At 37.6% G+C, this 18380-nt stretch overlaps 2 protein-coding genes across 2 annotated transcripts; one reads left to right on the top strand and one right to left on the bottom strand.

Moving 5' to 3' along the window:
* Positions 1-1582: 1582 nt before the first annotated feature.
* LOC145899697 (matrix metalloproteinase-16-like) lies at positions 1583-6716 on the top strand. Its single transcript, XM_082988592.1, has 10 exons — positions 1583-1811; positions 2969-3158; positions 3457-3596; positions 3861-4074; positions 4292-4423; positions 4566-4731; positions 4892-5072; positions 5217-5358; positions 5606-5759; positions 5965-6716. The coding sequence occupies exons 1-10, from the start codon at positions 1725-1727 to the stop codon at positions 6197-6199; spliced, it is 1641 nt and encodes a 546-aa protein (XP_082844718.1). The 5' UTR covers positions 1583-1724; the 3' UTR covers positions 6200-6716.
* Positions 6717-7016: 300 nt separating this feature from the next.
* Positions 7017-18176, bottom strand: LOC145898286 (replication protein A 70 kDa DNA-binding subunit-like). The gene is made up of 27 exons (XM_082986718.1): positions 17766-18176; positions 17393-17522; positions 16888-16993; positions 16712-16809; positions 16418-16491; positions 16170-16293; positions 15924-16035; positions 15769-15857; positions 14941-15014; positions 14524-14647; positions 14267-14372; positions 14019-14116; positions 13614-13723; positions 11884-11931; positions 11656-11779; positions 11050-11158; positions 10818-10915; positions 10545-10728; positions 10113-10284; positions 9788-9983; positions 9389-9528; positions 9106-9254; positions 8924-8994; positions 8380-8504; positions 8103-8216; positions 7840-8034; positions 7017-7447 (listed from the first exon to the last, which is right to left on the bottom strand). Exons 1-27 carry the CDS (start codon positions 17796-17798, stop codon positions 7343-7345), a joined length of 3108 nt encoding a protein of 1035 aa, XP_082842844.1. The 5' UTR covers positions 17799-18176; the 3' UTR covers positions 7017-7342.
* Positions 18177-18380: the final 204 nt, after the last annotated feature.

Genomic DNA, 18380 nt, shown 5'->3' with positions numbered 1-18380 from the left:
AGTTGCCAGCGATACGGTTCAATGAACACGACAAGTGTTGTCAATGTAGTTTCCGACGGGGACGATATCTTGTGCAAAAGGAGATTTGTGAGTAAGGAGAAAATATCCTTTCGCGACCGGTTGACCAAATATGGCGAACGAGGTTGCGACCGGGTTTGAAGAGAAATTGTTTGTGAATCAACGTTTGATTACAGGTGTTAAAGTAAAGTAGGCGGGGTCGACGAACTAATTTCTGCACGTAACACGGGTTTCACGACACCCGCTGTGATTGATGTCTGACTCTTTTTGAAGGTGATTCAATTTCCGTGAGAGGTAAGTTTAAACGGTTAGTCAGCAAAAGTCGGAAAGCCACGGAAACTATCAAACGTCATCGAAAAAACTCTTATTTGAGCAAAACCCCTGACTGAAATATACATGGGACAGGAAGTAAAAAACAGAAATTCAACTAAAAGATATTCACGCAAATTTCTACACTTTTAGCTTAAAATCCTGAATCTTTCTATGATAAAAGAAAATCCTACAAGAAAATATATTAAATTATTCAAAAATGAAAGTTTAATATTTTCAATACAACAGCCCTTTGTAACAATGATCATTGAAATTCATGCATGCATTTTCCACTGAAAGGTGATAAAAAACTTCGGTAAAGTTGAAACTTTTAGTGATAATTGTTTTATCATTTGTCATGTAAGAGTGACTTTGGGCCGTTGGTTCCTCCACAGAGATCGTTGAACTCGCGTCGCAAATATTTTATTGCCCTCGTCAAACAGAAACGTATGAATTCATCCATGTTCCTGTCAGGCTTCCATAGAGGAAAAGACTTTACATATCATTGCCTACATTTATTCAAATAATGTTGCGCCGACGAACTGTGTAGTAATGGATAAGATGTATTTGCAATTGCAAGGTAAAAATGCATTGCGTCGTCGAGGTTCATGAAAGCAGTACCTTTATTTGGCAGACAGCAATTGTCAACATGAATTTTTACTCTTGCTACCACACACGAAACACGTGAATTTGCTAAAACGGTTAAAAAAGCAACCAGGGAATTTGTTTTAAAATGATCTTTCACGTCTAACTAATAACTATGCGAGGGCCTCACACTTTTTGTCACGGCTTTTCCTCGTATTATTATTGAAATGAGTATTTGGATAAAGTTTAATTTAAACAATAATTATCAGCTACTGTACGAATCCTTGCGAGCTAAGATTGCCCAAATATACCCCGAGAATTATCGAGTTTTCAGAGCAAAGTCCGCATGTCAACCAAGTGCCGTTCCAATTAGACGGCGGTTAAAATTGCTGACCAACAATTTATATTTTACGACCGTATTGGGAAAATATCGGCTTTCAACTGCTGTGAGAGTCGTCACATTGGGCACACCGCCCACCTCACCCGTCACACAATTCATAGGGAGCCCGAATGCTACAACTTAGTAATCATAGACTCTATCCCGTGATTTCGGTGATGACGCACATGCCCGGTACTAACCGAAGCACAATTTACACGGCGTCTTTTTCTCCTTCGTTCCGCCGTCGGCTACTTATACCAGCGCTCCAACAACTTTCGCCACACAATTCGAAGTTAGCAGCACTGAAACTTCCCAGAAGCGACCAAGCAGTAATTTACCCGAGAACGACTATATCTGTGAATTCTGCAGCATTGCTTACAAACCAACCGACGAATTATTGTACTGACGAAGGTTCAAGAGAAATTCGACAAGCATGAATGCAATCACCGTTTGTGCATCATTATTATGCTTTGCTTTCGCAACTACCCAAGCTACTCCATTAACACCGGCTAAGTCACTGGTAAGTCGTAGATTCTGTTTGGTTGAAATTTTTTTTAATGCAGGCAAATGTGCCTTTACTTGTCAAGTATTCATGTGTTTAATTAACCGTATAAATTGATCATTTAAATATTAAATTATGAATTGACCATCTGTAATCTAAATCACAAATAGACCATCCGTAAATTAAATTACAAACTGGCCATCTGTGAATTAAAACTGTAATTTTTAATAAAACTTGACCAGGAAGTGGCAACCTTTTGTCGACGTCAGCGCATGCGAACACTATTCCTATTTGGTGACGTTTTGAAAGGTCACAGGTCTTTGGTCGGGTTATATTGACCATTTATGGTCCTTTGGCCGGCCTGCAAACTAGCGGATATTGCTTGTGCAGTTAAAGGCAATTAGCTTGCAGTTAAATGCGGAAAAACACACAACAAATGTGGGGTATATATGGTAAAACAATAAACACAATGCGAACTAGTGTGATGTAATGGATGAACACGTTCCAAACCATTATCTAACTATTGTTACGTTGCAAATTCGCAAGTTTCTCTGTTTTGTTTATTTGTGGTTTCATGCAGTACGAGTATCAAGTTAGGGTTTCACCACTATATGACAAGGTGGTAGTTCTAAAGGTACGACCGAAATATTACGTCACAACCACTTTACTGTTGCGACACAGAAGCCATGTAGAGAACTTAGCACACACAAGTTATACATCTAGTATGGACAAGTCCATCTGTTTGCAAAGTAAACGAAAATCGTGTTTTTGGAAGGAAGGGGTTTCCAATAGCGCTTGTTCAATAAAACCTCTGTATGGCAGGTTTGATAAGTGTTGTAACGGAAGTTGACTGTCTGGTATTATGCGCAGAAAGCAATGACTTTGACAATGATTTTTGTGACCTGCCCTGCGGTCATTAAACGCGAGGAAATACATCAAAATAATCACCATTGCTCGGATAATCGACGATAACCTTTGACTTAATCGTAGCATTGGAATGTCCGTGTTTAACTGCGAAGATCTACTTGTTGTCTCCAAAGCTATTATGCCCAAGTTCTTGAGCAGATTTAACGACAGAGGTACTAAGTTTGAAATGCCCCTGCAGTCATTTTCATTTTAATCCGAATTTAAATTACATTAAACTGTGAATTTTAATTAAATTTGTTCTTCCACAGATGTATTTGCTACACTACGGGCATGCGAAGCCCCCCGACCCACGCAAAGGAAACCTGATGTCATTGGAGGAAATGCAAGAGGCTGTGATGTCATTTCAACGTTTCGCCAACCTACCAATGACGGGGGAACTAGATGAACAGACCAGAGAAAAGATGAGCGCTCCTAGATGCGGAAACCCCGATATAGTCGGTAGGTTATTCACCTGTCACGCACTGGGTGGACGGAAACATTCAATGGATCGTATAATCTATAAGTTTGCGTGCCTATGTGGGGCTTACAAAATACTACCATTGAAATACAAGCTGTCAAATACCCTTTTGTCGTAAATGTCGAGCAATTTTTATGGCTGTTTTAAAGTTTAGCGTGTTACGAACCATTGTGTAATTTATCGCTTTAAGTCTTCAAAATTAAAAATATAGTTATTTAAACAGTTGTGAATAACATTCACCAGTTGCATTTTCCGGTTTTTAACCTTGCCTGTTTTCAGGAACCGACCAAAACCGCAAGAGGCGCTATGCGCTACAGGGCTCAAAGTGGCCAAAATCGAAACTAACTTACAAGTTTGACAACTACTCACCCGACCTAACACAAAGACAAACCGAAAACGAAATCGCCGAAGCATTCAACGTAAGTTGGTCGCCATCATATGTATTTACATGCGATATAACTTACATGTGTGATTGCCGTAGAGAGCAGCTCACAGATCATATTATGGCAACAAGATAAAAAGTAGTTTTGTAAATAAAATTTCGTTCATGCCAGCTCTGGGAATGGACGTACTTAGCTCTGTGTCCAGAGCTAAGCACGTCCATTTTAATATGCGCCGTTTTCAATGATCTACAAAAACCTCTTAAAACTGACGGAAAATTAACAAAGTCGTCATTTTTTCAGTGGTGGGCGAAGGAATCGGGGCTGACGTTCACTAAAATGGAGAAGCACCAGAAAGCTGACATCGTTATTAAGTTCGCCTCAGGTTCGCACGGAGACGGAGATCCATTTGACGGTCAGGGACAAACCCTTGCCCACGCATACTTTCCACAATTCGGTGGTGACGCGCATTTTGACGAGAGTGAAGTTTGGTCTCTTACGTCGGACAGAGGAAAAGGTGCGAACGGATTCTGTTGATTCTGTTTGAATTTTCGCGGTTGTCTGCAGTTCTGACAGCAGAATGATATATTAAATTAGAGTAACTTTACAATATCTAATATAAAACAAACGAAAAGAACTACAGGGCGGTTACAAAAGAAGAAAGTGGGATAATTTAAAAAAAAATTTACAGGTTCGAAAAGCACTTTTATTTAAATTTCTATTTCTTTTTTCAGTGAATCTCCGCATTGTGGCAGCCCACGAGTTCGGTCATAGTCTGGGACTTTCCCACAGTGACGTACAAGACGCCCTGATGGCCCCCTTCTATAACCCCCGATCTGACGGCCTCCACAGTGACGATATTGGAGGTTTGTGAAATCTTACAGTTCATCTCACATTCCGTATCAAAACAACTATAGCGTTACATTCCGTGTCAAAACAACTATAAGTTTCGCTAGGTGCAGTTACCAACCGGGGAGTCCATTTTCTTGACTTGCGAAATATTTACAGCAATTCAAACTCTGTACGGTGATAATGTGGAAAAACCGGGATTTTCGACAACCACCAGAAAGCCACGGCGCACTACCACCACCAAGCGGCCTGTGTACACTCGTGCAACGAAGCCGCCGAAAACGACGACCACCAAACCACCACCTGTGGGTGCTTGCAGCGGAAGGTTGGTGCAGATACCTTATATGTGACCAAGTTGTTTGAACGAAAACGAAGCGGAGACATTTACCAAATAATTCCAAAATAGTTACTACTGCGTTTACATGTGTCATACGAACAAAAAGCACAAATTGAACGGAGGAAAATTACATTCCTTTTTTTCGTAGATTTGACGCCATAACCCGAATCAGCAACGGAAGCACATACGCTTTTATGGGCGACCAGTTCTGGAGACTCAACAATAATGGTAAAGATGAGGGCTACCCCTTGAAAACAGACTCTGTGTGGGAAATTTCGGGACGTATCGATGCCGCTCTTACCTACGAAAAATACACCGACTTTTTCCAGGTAATAAACTAATGTGTTTCCTGCAAAGATCGTAATTTCATTGAATCAAGTTTGCTAATACAGTTCAGTCTTGATTTAACAAAAAAATACAACTGAAAATAAATTCAAGACAGAGGCTTTAAACTACTTCTTTCATTCTTCCAGGGACACAAAGTTTATCGATTTAAGAACGCGAAACTGCAACACGGGTTCCCGGTTCACATCAGTACGGAGTATAGCGGAATTCCGTCCTTTGTGGACGCCGCATTCCAATGGAGCGGAAACGGAAAGATTTACTTCATGAAAGGTGGATAAAAATACCATCCAAGCCCATACATTTATAAAATACCAGTTGCCAATATTTTCGTGCCATATATAACCGTTATTCTCCCAGTAATTTGGGCGGGATGTTACTTTGAGCAGAAACGGTCCAACTGTTTCTTAATACTATGAGAGCCAAATTGTTTGAAACAAGAAGGCTATGATTCTTTCAAACCTAAGCAACCAGATTATGAGAACCATGCAGGAATTTCATTATTTAATTCTTTCCTCAGGTGATCAGTACTGGCGTTACAACCCCGCCATGCGACGTGCCGACCCCGGGTACCCCAGGTCCATCTCCGTGTGGAGGGGAATACCCAAAAAAGTAGATGCCGCCCTCCAGTGGAGCGGAAAGACTTATTTCTTCAGTGACGGGATGTACTACAGGTAAATATCGACCAAGTGCTTTCATCAATGGAAGTTGTTGTGTGATTTGACTCGAGGGTGCAGTGGTTTGTCAAAGGGACAATGTATAATGTTGTAAATTATTTTTTAAAACCAACAATTTGCAGTGCACTTGCTATAACTGAAGCAAGTTGACTCCTACCAAACTCCTTGGACTCGAATTCACCAAGGTGTAATTTTCTTTCAGATTTGACGACGAGAGAATCAAGGTTTCGGAGGTAAAGGAATACCCTTACCCGCGTAGAGCAGACGAGTGGTGGCTCGGATGCAAAGACAACACCCTTATGTTCAGTAGCAACGACCAACAAGCACCTGGCGACAAGGGTGACGGTGACAATGCCGGAAATATTGCCGTCAGTTCAAAGTTCTTTTTGACCGGGCTTGTAAGCGCTACTATGGTGCTTTACAGTGCCATGTTGTAGGTGTTTTAATACTGTGATTTTCGTTGTTTTATACTTACCGTTCTGTGTGAGACGTACCCATAAAAAATTTTGTGGTGAAACACCACCGCAAAGTTGCGCGCTGCCAGATCTATTTTTTAACAATGTCGCTTTTCAGCTTTTAAGTATTGCTTTTGCTGCTTTGTTTTTTTTGATAACAGTCTTGTTGAGACGGAAAAAACGAACAGCAGTGTTTCCAATTTCAAAACACTTGTTCCACCAGGAAAGCGCTTGTAACATGGCACACTGTAGCTACTAACACTAGTTTCTTGGTGTTCTACCTGTCTTGTAATTTCGTTTCCATTTTTTAGCACTTTCAAACTCATTACAGCATTGAAATTATGTTACGTTATGCTGTGATGCGTTGATCGTATCGTCAGCTGATTTTCATTCCAAGTGTCAGCCATCATGTTCATTGCCTATTACCCCTCAATACCGTGCAGTAATGTTCCCATTTTGTATACCGTTTGCGTTATGAAATAAAAATTATTTCAATTAACGTGTTTATCAAGATGTAGTGGTTGCAACTTTCAGTGAACGAAAAAAAGTTTTGCAAAAACACAATTTCCCATAGAATCAAAGAGTTTAAATTTAGTGTGCTAGCAATTGTGAAAAAACTTCTTTATTGGCAGTCATAGTGAATACCCATGTACTGGTTGTATCTGATGTGGGTTTTCGTAACCCATAAGCTTGTGTATTGGCGAATCCTACTAAAACTTTGACAGTTCCACACAACGCCGCATGTAGGGATAGATCGCCACCCCTCCACCCTGAAATATGTTATGACACTAAAAATCCGCTTGGACGGGCGCCATTTTGTTGTATTTACACACATTTGCGACGCCGGCACGGTACAGCGAACAAAACTAAGTCGAAGAAATGAAACCGAACGACGTGAGAACGGAATATTCACTTAATAGAGATTACGCTCCAAAACGTTTCGCCGGGATTTCCCTAAACTAAAACTATAGAGTCGGGATACAACCTTTTTAAACATGAAAGGTCGAAGTTGATGAATTTCCCACGGTAAAAAACAACGGAACACGGAAGTGGCCACGCGGTGGCGCAATGGAACAAAAAAATATTGAAAAATGTAATAGTTTGCCCCGAGAAAACGTGGTCGTTTCACTCGACTTGCAGCTTTTGGATGTCAGCCTGTAGTTTCTTGATGTAATCAACGTTACTGATTGGCGATACATTCACAACGGTTACCCTTGTTCTGTCTTCGTCCTGTAAAAAAGGATACGTAAGTTAGTGCTGGTTACGAGTTTTCCTTTGTAACAACACGCCAAACTACGCAGCTTAAATTGGTGGTTTATGTCAAATCACAAACCACAAGCGATGTCGTATCGTGGTGGTTTCAGAAAATCACGCAAATATTGACATGTCCATTTCCACACGATGCAGCTACAACCACAACTACGACGTCGCTTTACACAAGACATCTTCTTTAAAACAGGTTGACAATATAAACTAAACTACCTAATGCCAGCACTCAGCTAATATTACTTTCGGTAGTTTGGAACTAAATCTTCACTCGGCAAATACGTCACAATGCAATGACGTAAACAGCTTTAAGGGGCATAACCGAATATTTCCTTAACCCCATTCAAAATACTAACGTTAAACCGATCCATTTTGACTCTCAGCTTCATAAAGTACGACTGGAAGTCGACACGCTTGAGTGCGTTTTCGAATGCGTTCTCGTCGGTTTGTTGAATTTCACCCAGCTCCTGCGCAGACATCCCGATCAATATTTCCCCTTGTTCCTGAAAACACGTGACCCACGTGCTGTCGTATTCATCCGCGACGTGCATCTGTCCCGAATATCAAGAGTAGGTAAAACCAACAAACAATTTTTTTGTGAGCAAACAACGAGACTTACGTTTAAAATAAGTCGGAATTTGAATGAGTCAGTGTTGAGGTTGCACTTCTCACACCGGTACTGACCTTGCTCAAGGTCAATTACCTTCTTGTTGCACTGCTCGTTCGGACAAGCCTAAAAATCAGTTGGTAGACATGAAAGTTTAACACACACTAAGGTTTTTGAGAAGTTAATGGTGAGGTAAGCCTTCTCTGCCCCACCTTTTTAATGTAAAAAGTTTATCACTAAAACTATCTTAACAAAGGTTGGCAAGGTTTCGCTTGTACGTTGAGACTACCTTGTATAAAACGTTCTCCTTCTTACAGTAAAGCACGGTTACTTTGGCTGTGATGTAATCGGGTTTATCCCCCATCCCCAGGTTTTCACCCTTTATGTCAGCGAGAGTTTTCCAATTTGCCGAACCTGAAACACATAAATGTTCACTACAAGATTTTCGGTATCTTCATCGCATACGCTCGGTCTGTTGTTGTTTACAAACGTGCGCATTCGGTAAATTGCTCAGTTGGCACTGGCACATAAAACTTTAAGCAACGTTTTATAACTTGCTCTATGGAGAAACCTAAAGATAATATTTTGAGTTGGCAACATGGAATCCTAGTTTGGTAGAAATTAGTGCAGCCAATGACAAACGTGAATCTCACTGTAAAAACTACAAATATTTAATTATATTGGGTGGTGGCCCACCAGGGCCCATGAACACCATTGTTTGCCTTAAACTAAGGGATTTTTGTAGTATACACTGAGTCCCACGTATAATTTCAAAAAAATCTTTAAAAGAAAAAGGTCTTTTTTTTTCTTAGTTCATTAACCACTTAACACACTTGTTCCACCGCCCGCTCCACTGCTAGTTGTAAGGCTTTGTGTTGTCTGGGTGCTTCCCCCCGATTCATACCTGTGCAGATACAATGTCTTGTTACAAAGAATTAAAGTTAGAAGAAAAGTTCCTTTGTCTCAAAATCGGGACACTAAAACATTGAATAATGTAGACAAAAATATAGTTCACCATTGTTTAAGTCTGTATGCCTCCGGTATGTCTGGGTTAATGCTAAATGTTGTCGAACCAGTTGCTGACAAGGAACAATTATTAAAATCTGACACTTTTGCCCCCTTCATCGCCACCACAGGATTTCCACTGCCATCAAACTTCTCTGCCTGCAAATTAACAAAAAACTGGTAAAAAAATAAACACCTTTTTACCGACAAATGACTGAGGAGTTAAAAGACAAACACTTTCAACTCACAATGTTAGTAAGGAAATGTGAATACGATGCAATTTCTATACTCACATCAAGGCCCCACAGAGTCACAGTAACCTCAGCTCCCGACTGATCAACGAGACAAAATTTACGAACTTTTGCTTCACGATTTTGACTTTTTATCATGACGGTGTTGAGTTCATCCACTGACTTTACGACACCGATGACATCTTGTCAAAACAATAATAAGTTTATCGTCTGCATTCACTCATACAGTACTATTGCTACAATACAAAAGCATATTTTAAAATCCCATTTATAAGTAAATATATGAGCAGGAACAGTAATGCAAGCCATATTTGTAAAATGCAACTAAAACAAAAGATAAAAACATTTTGGAAAAAGCTTCCCTGCTACCAATATATCAAATTTCACACTGAGACAACCAAGCACAACACTGTACTTTGTCCCAATAGATTCATTAATTACCAACAAGCCCATTGATCATCTTTTCAAGACCAGCAACATCAACAAATTTGTATTGGATTTTGGGAACCATTTTTTCATCTTCTTTGTCACAAAGTGTGACAGTTGAATCACGACGCAGTGTCATCTCATAATCGTGTGTTGTGTTATTGTATTGTGCATTGGCTGGTTTCAGAGATGCATTTGAAATGAAGAAAACCTGTGAAGATACATTTATCTTACACAATAAAAAATTCACAAAATATGCTGATGAAACACATTTAACTACATCAACAACACACATTCTATTCAACAACCAAACTGCATCAACACTTGTGACTGTAAGCACCTTTCCAACTTCAACCATGTCATAGAACTTGTCTGCCTCTTCCTTGAAGCAAGTAATGCGAATGTCCCCGCTGTCATCCAGTACTGTGAAACTGAAGAGTTTGCCTTCACCTCTGGCATTCTTCCATTCACGCATTGCCCCCTTCTGTGACACTCTGGCCTTAATTGACCACCTGTGCAAGGCAAATGTATATTACTTCTATTTTGTCAGTTGGTATTATACAACATTTCAAGAAAATTATCATGTATATGAACATAAAAACAACATTTTTTTACCAATGTTTAGTGATATTCCATTTTCAACATACTGTTCATTCAATATTTAAATGAAAGCCAAAACAAAAATTACTTTTATCAATAAAAAATAATTTTTGCAATACATACAGGCATAAAAACACAACATAAAATAACATGCATTCTAAAATGCACTTACTTGTTTTGGTATGGAGTTAAGGATCCAATGGGCATTACTCTTGTCTGAGTTCCACCAGGGGTAGTTGGTGCTTGATCCTTGCCAAAAGGCATCTTGCCTGTTGGTTTTGGGCTGTACATTGAAGAAGCCGGGATGCGGTTTGAACCTCGAGGATTGGCATTCTCATTTCCTGGTTTCGAGGTGGCTGCAATGCAAAATTTGGTTTAAATTTGATCATATCAGATTCAGTGATCAATTCCAAATCACATATTCTGAAAGCTAATAGAAATTTACCCTGTTGTGAAAGTTGCACTGAAATTGGGTTTCCAATTTTTCCACCAACTTCTTCTGCAGTTTGTACGACATCCAATCCAAGACAAATAACAACTCTCCTGAAAACAATATTTGGCACTTACATAACATGCAACACATTGGTCACTATAATCCACACAAATTCCATGACAAAAATACTTTGTGCAACAGTAAAATTCACAATCAATCAGGCAAAGTTATTATGATGGCATACTTGTTCGCTTGCAAGAGGGATGACTGATATTGGGTGAGCTTGAACACAGTGTTTTCTTCAAGTTTGCCTTCTTCCACGTAACTGTTCAAACCAGTAGCTAACATTGATGCTTCAAAATAAAAAAATCTGTTGATAAGCAGACTAAGGGTAGCCATCATAAAACAGACATACGGATACCAGATTGGAAAGTTTGTTTTTTGTGCAGAGGATTTTGTTTCGGCGATCGTTAATTGCGCGGACGATTGCAACGTTTTTTCATATGTTAATGCATTAGCTCATTGATATTGTGCAGATTATCTGTAAATTTTTGCAAAGATGCGCGGAGGATTTATCCTTTTTTTTCAGTCTGGTACGGGTATGTGCGTGAGGGGTAAATTTTCTACTTTCCAATCTGGCACTTTAATGATGTCATGTATGCCAGATTGGAAAGTGTCTAATTTACACAGAGGATTTTTTTCGGCGAAAGTTGATTGTGCAGACAAACTGACGTTTTTCCTCTGCTAGTGCATTAGCTAATTATTTTTACGTGGATTGCCGATGAAATTTCAAAAATTTGCACGTCTTGCTTTGTACTCAAACAAATATTGTGCAACATCGCAAACTTACATGTAAATAAGTGCACACCATCTGAAATTACAATTCTCATCCTTTTCATGTTGTTTGGAGAAATAGTTTTAATTCCAAGACACTGAAGTATGGGATCTTTAGGTGATTCCCCATTCACCAATGCCTACAAAAATAAAGGTGAACTTTGAAGTTACTAAATTCCCATTTTTATTTACAACTGACTGAAAAAGCCTATTGGTTCCACAAATTTGAAATAAACATACTCACATTAACGGCTCCTTCCGTCAATTGAACACCCATGATTACAGATGTTGTCTTAGAAAAATCAACCAGATTCCAATAAAAGTACGGAAAATACCAGAACTAGGGCAAGCGAAAATGCTCAAAGGAATTGGAAAGGAAATCTCTAAAGCTCAACTCCCGCCAAATGGTATTTCTTGTTTTTTAGTTCTCTACCATCAGAGGTCGCTCAAACGCTCTAAGGGGATATGATTTCTATTGTCTATGTAACAAAACAATTGGAAACCACAAAAAAATTGATGGTATTTCATTGATAGCTTCAATCTCGCCGAAAAGCAAAATTTATCATCCAAAAAAACAACATACACAGTTTTCCCAATATTTGGGCTTTTGACGTAATGGAACGTTACAGTGATAAAAAAAAACTCTGAAACTGTTTTCAAGTTTTGTTTTTTACCAAAATGTATGGATGGATCGATTATACTGTCTGCTGTTAAAATCTATATAGGCGTCTAGGTTTGCAGACAAATCTACATACTTTCATACAAATCAAAATCATGAGTTTTTTGGATTTTACTTACTGCAAAGCACGACACGGAATTCTCTGGCAAAGCACAAACCATTGCAGCACACATATTCGGACAAGCAGTGAAGAAGCACCAATGAAAAAGCTGAAGTCGTAAAATACGAGACACGTTAAACTTGATTTACGATTAAAAAATTTTGATAAACATACGAGTTAAAAACACGATAATTATGATAAATTTAAAGGCAGATCGAAAAACGTCAAAAACATCAGGCAAATCAGCGGCAATACGTTTGTTAGATCAACGACTCATCAGACACAATGTTATACAAACAAACACTAACGTTTAAAATTCGGAACACTTCCTACAGAAAATTGTTTGAAGAACAATTGGAAACCCAACAAACAAATAATTGAGCACAGCAGGCATTCATTATATACAAGGGTAATGGAGTATAAATGCTTGGGCAATAATTTGAAGAATAAGTTCTAAACAGTGAAAGGCACACAAACATATAGTCACCAAGATTAAACAGTTATTTTCCATACATGCAGAAACACAAATGGACGTATATATTTTACAGTGAAAGAAATTATTCCAGTAAACATTCTCACACTTGTGTCAGTGACAAAACTAGTAGCACATATCAACGTTTTTTTTCTAAAATACACAAAATCTACAAATGCTTAAAAAAATCTTTTTTTTCTTTATTTCTTTATCTTCTTTACTCCCAAGGTTTGGCAGCAGTACCTGGAAAAACTAAAATTGTAAACTTCCGAATATGGGGTCCAACTGGACTGTATCATCTAATACAGTGCTTCCCAACCAGAGGGTCACGAAGCAATTCAAAATGTTAGAGTTTTCTATTAGATCACGAAATTATTGCATTATCATTACGTAACATTCGTTTGGTCATATCTCATTGTGGGTCGCACAATAAAACTTGCATTAAAAGTGGGTCGCGAACTGAAAAAGGTTGGGAAGCACTGATCTAATGTGACATGCATCCTGATTTGTCGTGAACTCCAGTTTAATCAATTACACACGATTAAACTCAATTAATGAAATCATAGGCGAAATTTAAATATAAAGAAAACATGTCAAACCAAGGACTATTCATGGGAGTTGTTCAAAAACTCTGTTATTAAGTCTTTGTTGTCAATAAAGATAACAGGAGATTCCGATAACACAAACTTACATCTGCTTACCGTGTGTTGTTTATTGTTTAGCTTTCTTGGTGGGGTTTTCATCCGATTCCCCAGCAATGGTTTTTGAGCAAGAGAAGTTGGTAGATTCAGCAATCAATCTCTTATTTGTTTTGTTCGGCGGCTTGGGGAGGCCTTTTAACGAACAACAATAAAAAAACAATCAGTTTCCAGTTATTTTAACCTGCAACAAAGTTTTCCTCTGGATTTGAGAATCAGCAGAGGTTAACTATTTTAGAAATATCATTAAAATTTTTGTAGATGCAGTGAATTATAGAGAGGCTATACAGTAGTGTGCATAGGTGACAATATGAATATGAAAAATTTTAGCAAACTTTGCAATTAAACTTATATCATTACCATTCTGAATCTTAAAACACCACACAGTAATATGCTCATAAACTCAATGAAACTGTTTAATCATATTTACCTGATTGAGTGTCATGCACTGAAATTGGGTTTCCAATTTTGCCGCCCACTTCTTGTGCAGTTTGAACAATACTTATTGACAGACATATGAGAACTCTCCTGTAACATTGATATATTATTTATTCCACATGGAAAAAGTTGGGTGATGTTAATATTATCACTCACTTTTCCCACGGTTTAGGACAAAAAAACTTTGTGACACAATAAATACTTTACAACCAAACAGGCAAAGTTATGGTTATTACATACTCTGGTTCCATAGGAGCTGACTGATATTGGGTGAGCTTGAACACAGTATTTTTTTCAAGTTTGCCTTCTTCTACATAACTGTTCAAACCAGTAGCTAACATTGCTGCTGCAAATGTAAACAAAAAGTTTCAAAAACAACAACATTTTTAAATTACGAAACAGACACTGGGCCATATAGACAGAGCTTATATCACCTAATCGTGAAACAAACTGAAAATGAGAAAGATTTACTGCAGACAGAAAATTTGCAGACTTACATGTAAAATAGTGAACACCATCTGAAATTACAATTCTCATCCTTTTCATATTGTTTGGAGAAAGAGTTGTAATTCCAAGGCACTGAAGTATGGGATCTTTAGGTGATTCCCCATTTATCATTGACTACAGAAATAAAGGTGAACTTTTCAAAATTTTTAAGTGATTCTGAAACCTTTTTTTTTGTTTTAAAAATGACTAAATATCATTTATTTTAACATTACTTTGTTGAAGTTAGAAATCGACTAAAAATTGTCCAAGTGGAAGTTTTTGATAATACTCATTACATCTCTGATTTCTGTTTTACTTTTGTAAAAATGAAACAGACAAAAATATAAGTGGAAATTTCCTACAAATTTATGGCCTTTGTCATTATTATTATTATTATACAAAAGCTCTTAGCAAAAAAACAGACTCACAGCAACAAAACCTTTGGTCAGCGGAACAATCTTATTCAATGTCCTCAACTGATTTGCAGGGGCAACTTTGCAGCCTTCAACGAAAAACATATATTATGTAGGAAAGTTACGTTCTTTATAATTTTTTCTATCCTACACGGATACACACTTGGCAAAATTGCCTGTGCTTCACTTAAACATATGCAGTAAAATAACAATCATAATCATGTAAAATGGACAGTACAGCGCTCACTGATAAATTGGCAAGTACATACAATACATTGCTTTAATGGGTAATTTCATGTTAAATCACCAAACTAATTACCCTGTGTACGATTGTGACTAAACTTGGTACACTTGTAGAAAGCACAACCAATCTCTATTTATGAAATTTTGTTAAAGTAACTAAGTAGTTTTTGAGGTGTAGTAGTTTCAGCGCAATTGTCACCACAGGGCAGTTTAAACTTTTCTGTAAGTATCTCAGTCGTTTCTTAATGGAATTTCACATCGCTGGGTTCATTTGAAAGGTACCGTCGAACTTGCTTGAATCACATTACTGGACCAGGTTATCACATAAGAGACTTATTATAACCAAGATTGGAAAATTAATTTTGTGAGTCGATGTTGTTTGGGGAGAAACATAAATTGCACAGACAAGGAAATATTTTGGATTGACAATTGAAAATTAAAAAAGATCTGCACATTGCTGATAATATTGTAAAAATGTGTAATAAATCCTCCAGGCATAATTTTTATTCCAATCTCAATTATCTACAGTTTTTATGAATTCATTTTGCAGGTTTTCATGGTTTCAAACTTTGGACAAAAAAGGTTTTAACTCGAGCACACCTATTTCAGCATGTTTTGGGTTTCCAATTTTGCCGCCGACTTCTTGTGCAGTTTGAACAATACTCATTGACAGACATATGAGAACTCTCCTGTAACATTGATATAATATTTATTCCATGTGGAAAAAGTTGGGTGGTGTCAATATTATCACTCACTTTTCCCATGGTTCCAATAGGGATGACTGATATCGAGTGAGTTTGAATACAGTGTTTATTTTAAGTTTGCCTTCCTTCACATAACTGTTCAAACCAGTAGCTAACATTGCTGCTGCAAAGTTAACACAGTGTTAAGATTACAAAACAGACACTTTGTGACCAAAAAGACAGAGTTTACATCACCTAATAGTGAAACACACTGAAATTAAGATAGATTTGCTGCTGACAGAAAATTTGCAGACTCACATGTAAAATAGTGAACACCATCTGAAATTACAATTCTCATCCTTGTCGTGTTGTTTGGAGAAAAAGTTTTAATTCCAAGACACTGAAGTATAGGATCTTTAGGTGATTCCCCATTCATCATTGCCTGCAGAAATAGTTAGGTGAAAAGTTTTTTAGTTTTTGACAACACTGTAAAACTTTCGACTTCATTTTTAGACTGAAACTTAAACTCTGAGAGAGAAAAGCTTTCATGCAAAAAAAACACTCACTGCAATAAAACCTTTGGACAATGTTTCAACATTCTTTAATGCCATTAACTGATGTGCAGTAGGATTCACGCAGCCTTCAACAAAAATGTACATAACATATATATAGGTTATCTGTTCTTCATATATTATCTCTTGCAGGATAAAATGTTACTATACTACGCAGGTTGCTTATTTGTATTTATTGTGTAGTCAGTTACGACAGCAGTATCACATTTTTTTTAACTGAACTATTCATACTTTTATTAGTTTACTTTCCAGGTGCTAAATTTGACTGAAGTGTTTATTTTTACTCACCTGTTTGAGTACATGATATAGGCATTGGGTTTCCAATTTTTCCATCAACCTCTTCTGCAGTTTGTAAAATGTCCAATGCAAAAAATACAACAACTCTTCTGCAAAGAGCAAAGCTTTAGTTCAGATATTACACATAAAACAAGTTATTTTTTATCACACAGTACACCAAGACTTACGTACTATCCCGACATACGGTTTGATGTTGTGTGACTTTAAACACTGTATTTTCCTTAAGCCTGCCTTCATTAACGTAACTGTTTAAGGAAGTATCCAACGCTGCAGCTGTAAAGAGCATGACAATATTTTGTTTTATAGACAATTTACACTATCACAAACTGACAATAATAACGCAAACAAACAATTGCAGTATTGAATCGTATGCAGTTTACATGACTAAAATTCTCTTTTAACATGATTTTTAGTGGACTAGACAATGCTTTTCGAATAGTATTGTATTAGTTTTGTTTTTCTGCACATATTGCTGATAAAACTACAACACATTTGCCAGATCGGAAAGTTTGTAATTGTCCGAAAGATTTTTTGACAATTGTTGATTGGGCAGAATTCGCACGAACAAGCAAACGTGTTTTGTTTGTTCATACATAAGCTTTAACCTGCACACATGATTTTCCTTAGTCGGTTACAGAATAACAAACTGGTGCTGAAAGCACGAAAGCTTACCAACAAATGAGTGAACACCATCAGAAACTTTCATTCTGAACACAGTCTTGTTGTTTTCATCAGAAGCAATGCTTCTGATGCCAAGACACTGAAGTATGGGATCTTTAGGTGACCCTCCATTCACCATCACCTGCAAAAGTATTGTCACAATCTTTTTTGTGTGTTAATGACCTGGTAAGCTATTATTTTCAGAAGTAAAATTGCAATAAACACCATTTTTAAGACAAAGAAGGGCAAATTACCGAAATTTGGTCTTGAAAAGACCAATCTGGCAACTCAGGCCAGGCCTGATGTAGATACCAAACAATAATGATTTAATGTATTTATTTGAACAAAAAAATTTAGCACCACCAATTTAAATCAAATAACTCACGGCAACAGCTCCTTCTGTCAATGTAACAACCATAATTGTGGATAGAACTTCAGTTTCAAATTACGATTTCAAATTTAATCTTATCTTTGAGCCAGGGTTGCCAGAATATTTTTTTTGTTTAGAGCCAAACAACACGACAAAAAGCGCCAAAACTAGTTTTGAGTGAAACAGAAAAGAGCCAATCGTTTAAATACTGTATTGTTTAATTTTCTGCTTCCCGAACATATGTTCAATTGTATTTGCAGGCAAATTACATTCATGTGGTAGAGCAACATATAATCTATTCTTTGTTTATTTATGCTCTTGGATTATATCCGTCTTTCTATGTGCATAGCAGTGCCAGTGCTACGCAAACTTTCAACAAACAGTCTTTCCAAACTCAAATTATGACGTCACTAAACAAGTAGTCAAGTTTACGAAAAAGTCATGGAAGTGTTTTCTATGGACTTTGGTTTACGCTACCCACTACCCAGGCATACAGTTTGCAACGCTTCTGCACTAGCTTGGGCTGTGATGCGTGACGTTTTTACCGAAAAGAAGCATACCGCGAACCTGTTTCGTCACGAACGAGCCCGGGCAACTTCCGAACGCAAAGCTAACAGGAAAAACGCCAGA

Source organism: Ascidia mentula, chromosome 4 (genome assembly GCF_947561715.1).
Source record: "Ascidia mentula chromosome 4, kaAscMent1.1, whole genome shotgun sequence".
Taxonomy (NCBI): domain Eukaryota; kingdom Metazoa; phylum Chordata; class Ascidiacea; order Phlebobranchia; family Ascidiidae; genus Ascidia; species Ascidia mentula.
This window is presented reverse-complemented; position numbering and strand designations above follow the sequence as displayed.

Excerpts from the sequence above, each read along its gene's own strand:
- LOC145899697 (XM_082988592.1), top strand. The coding sequence starts at position 1,725 with ATGAATGCAATCACCGTTTGTGCATCATTATTATGCTTTGCTTTCGCA. Across the intron at positions 3,597-3,860 it reads AAATCGCCGAAGCATTCAAC|TGGTGGGCGAAGGAATCGGG; the intron begins GTAAGTTGGTCG and ends TCATTTTTTCAG. Across the intron at positions 4,424-4,565 it reads CCACAGTGACGATATTGGAG|CAATTCAAACTCTGTACGGT; the intron begins GTTTGTGAAATC and ends AAATATTTACAG.
- LOC145898286 (XM_082986718.1), bottom strand. The coding sequence starts at position 17,798 with ATGGTTGTTACATTGACAGAAGGAGCTGTTGCC. Across the intron at positions 15,858-15,923 it reads CTATTGGAACCATGGGAAAA|GAGAGTTCTCATATGTCTGT; the intron begins GTGAGTGATAAT and ends TCAATGTTACAG. Across the intron at positions 7,448-7,839 it reads TCAAAATGGATCGGTTTAAC|GACGAAGACAGAACAAGGGT; the intron begins GTTAGTATTTTG and ends CCTTTTTTACAG.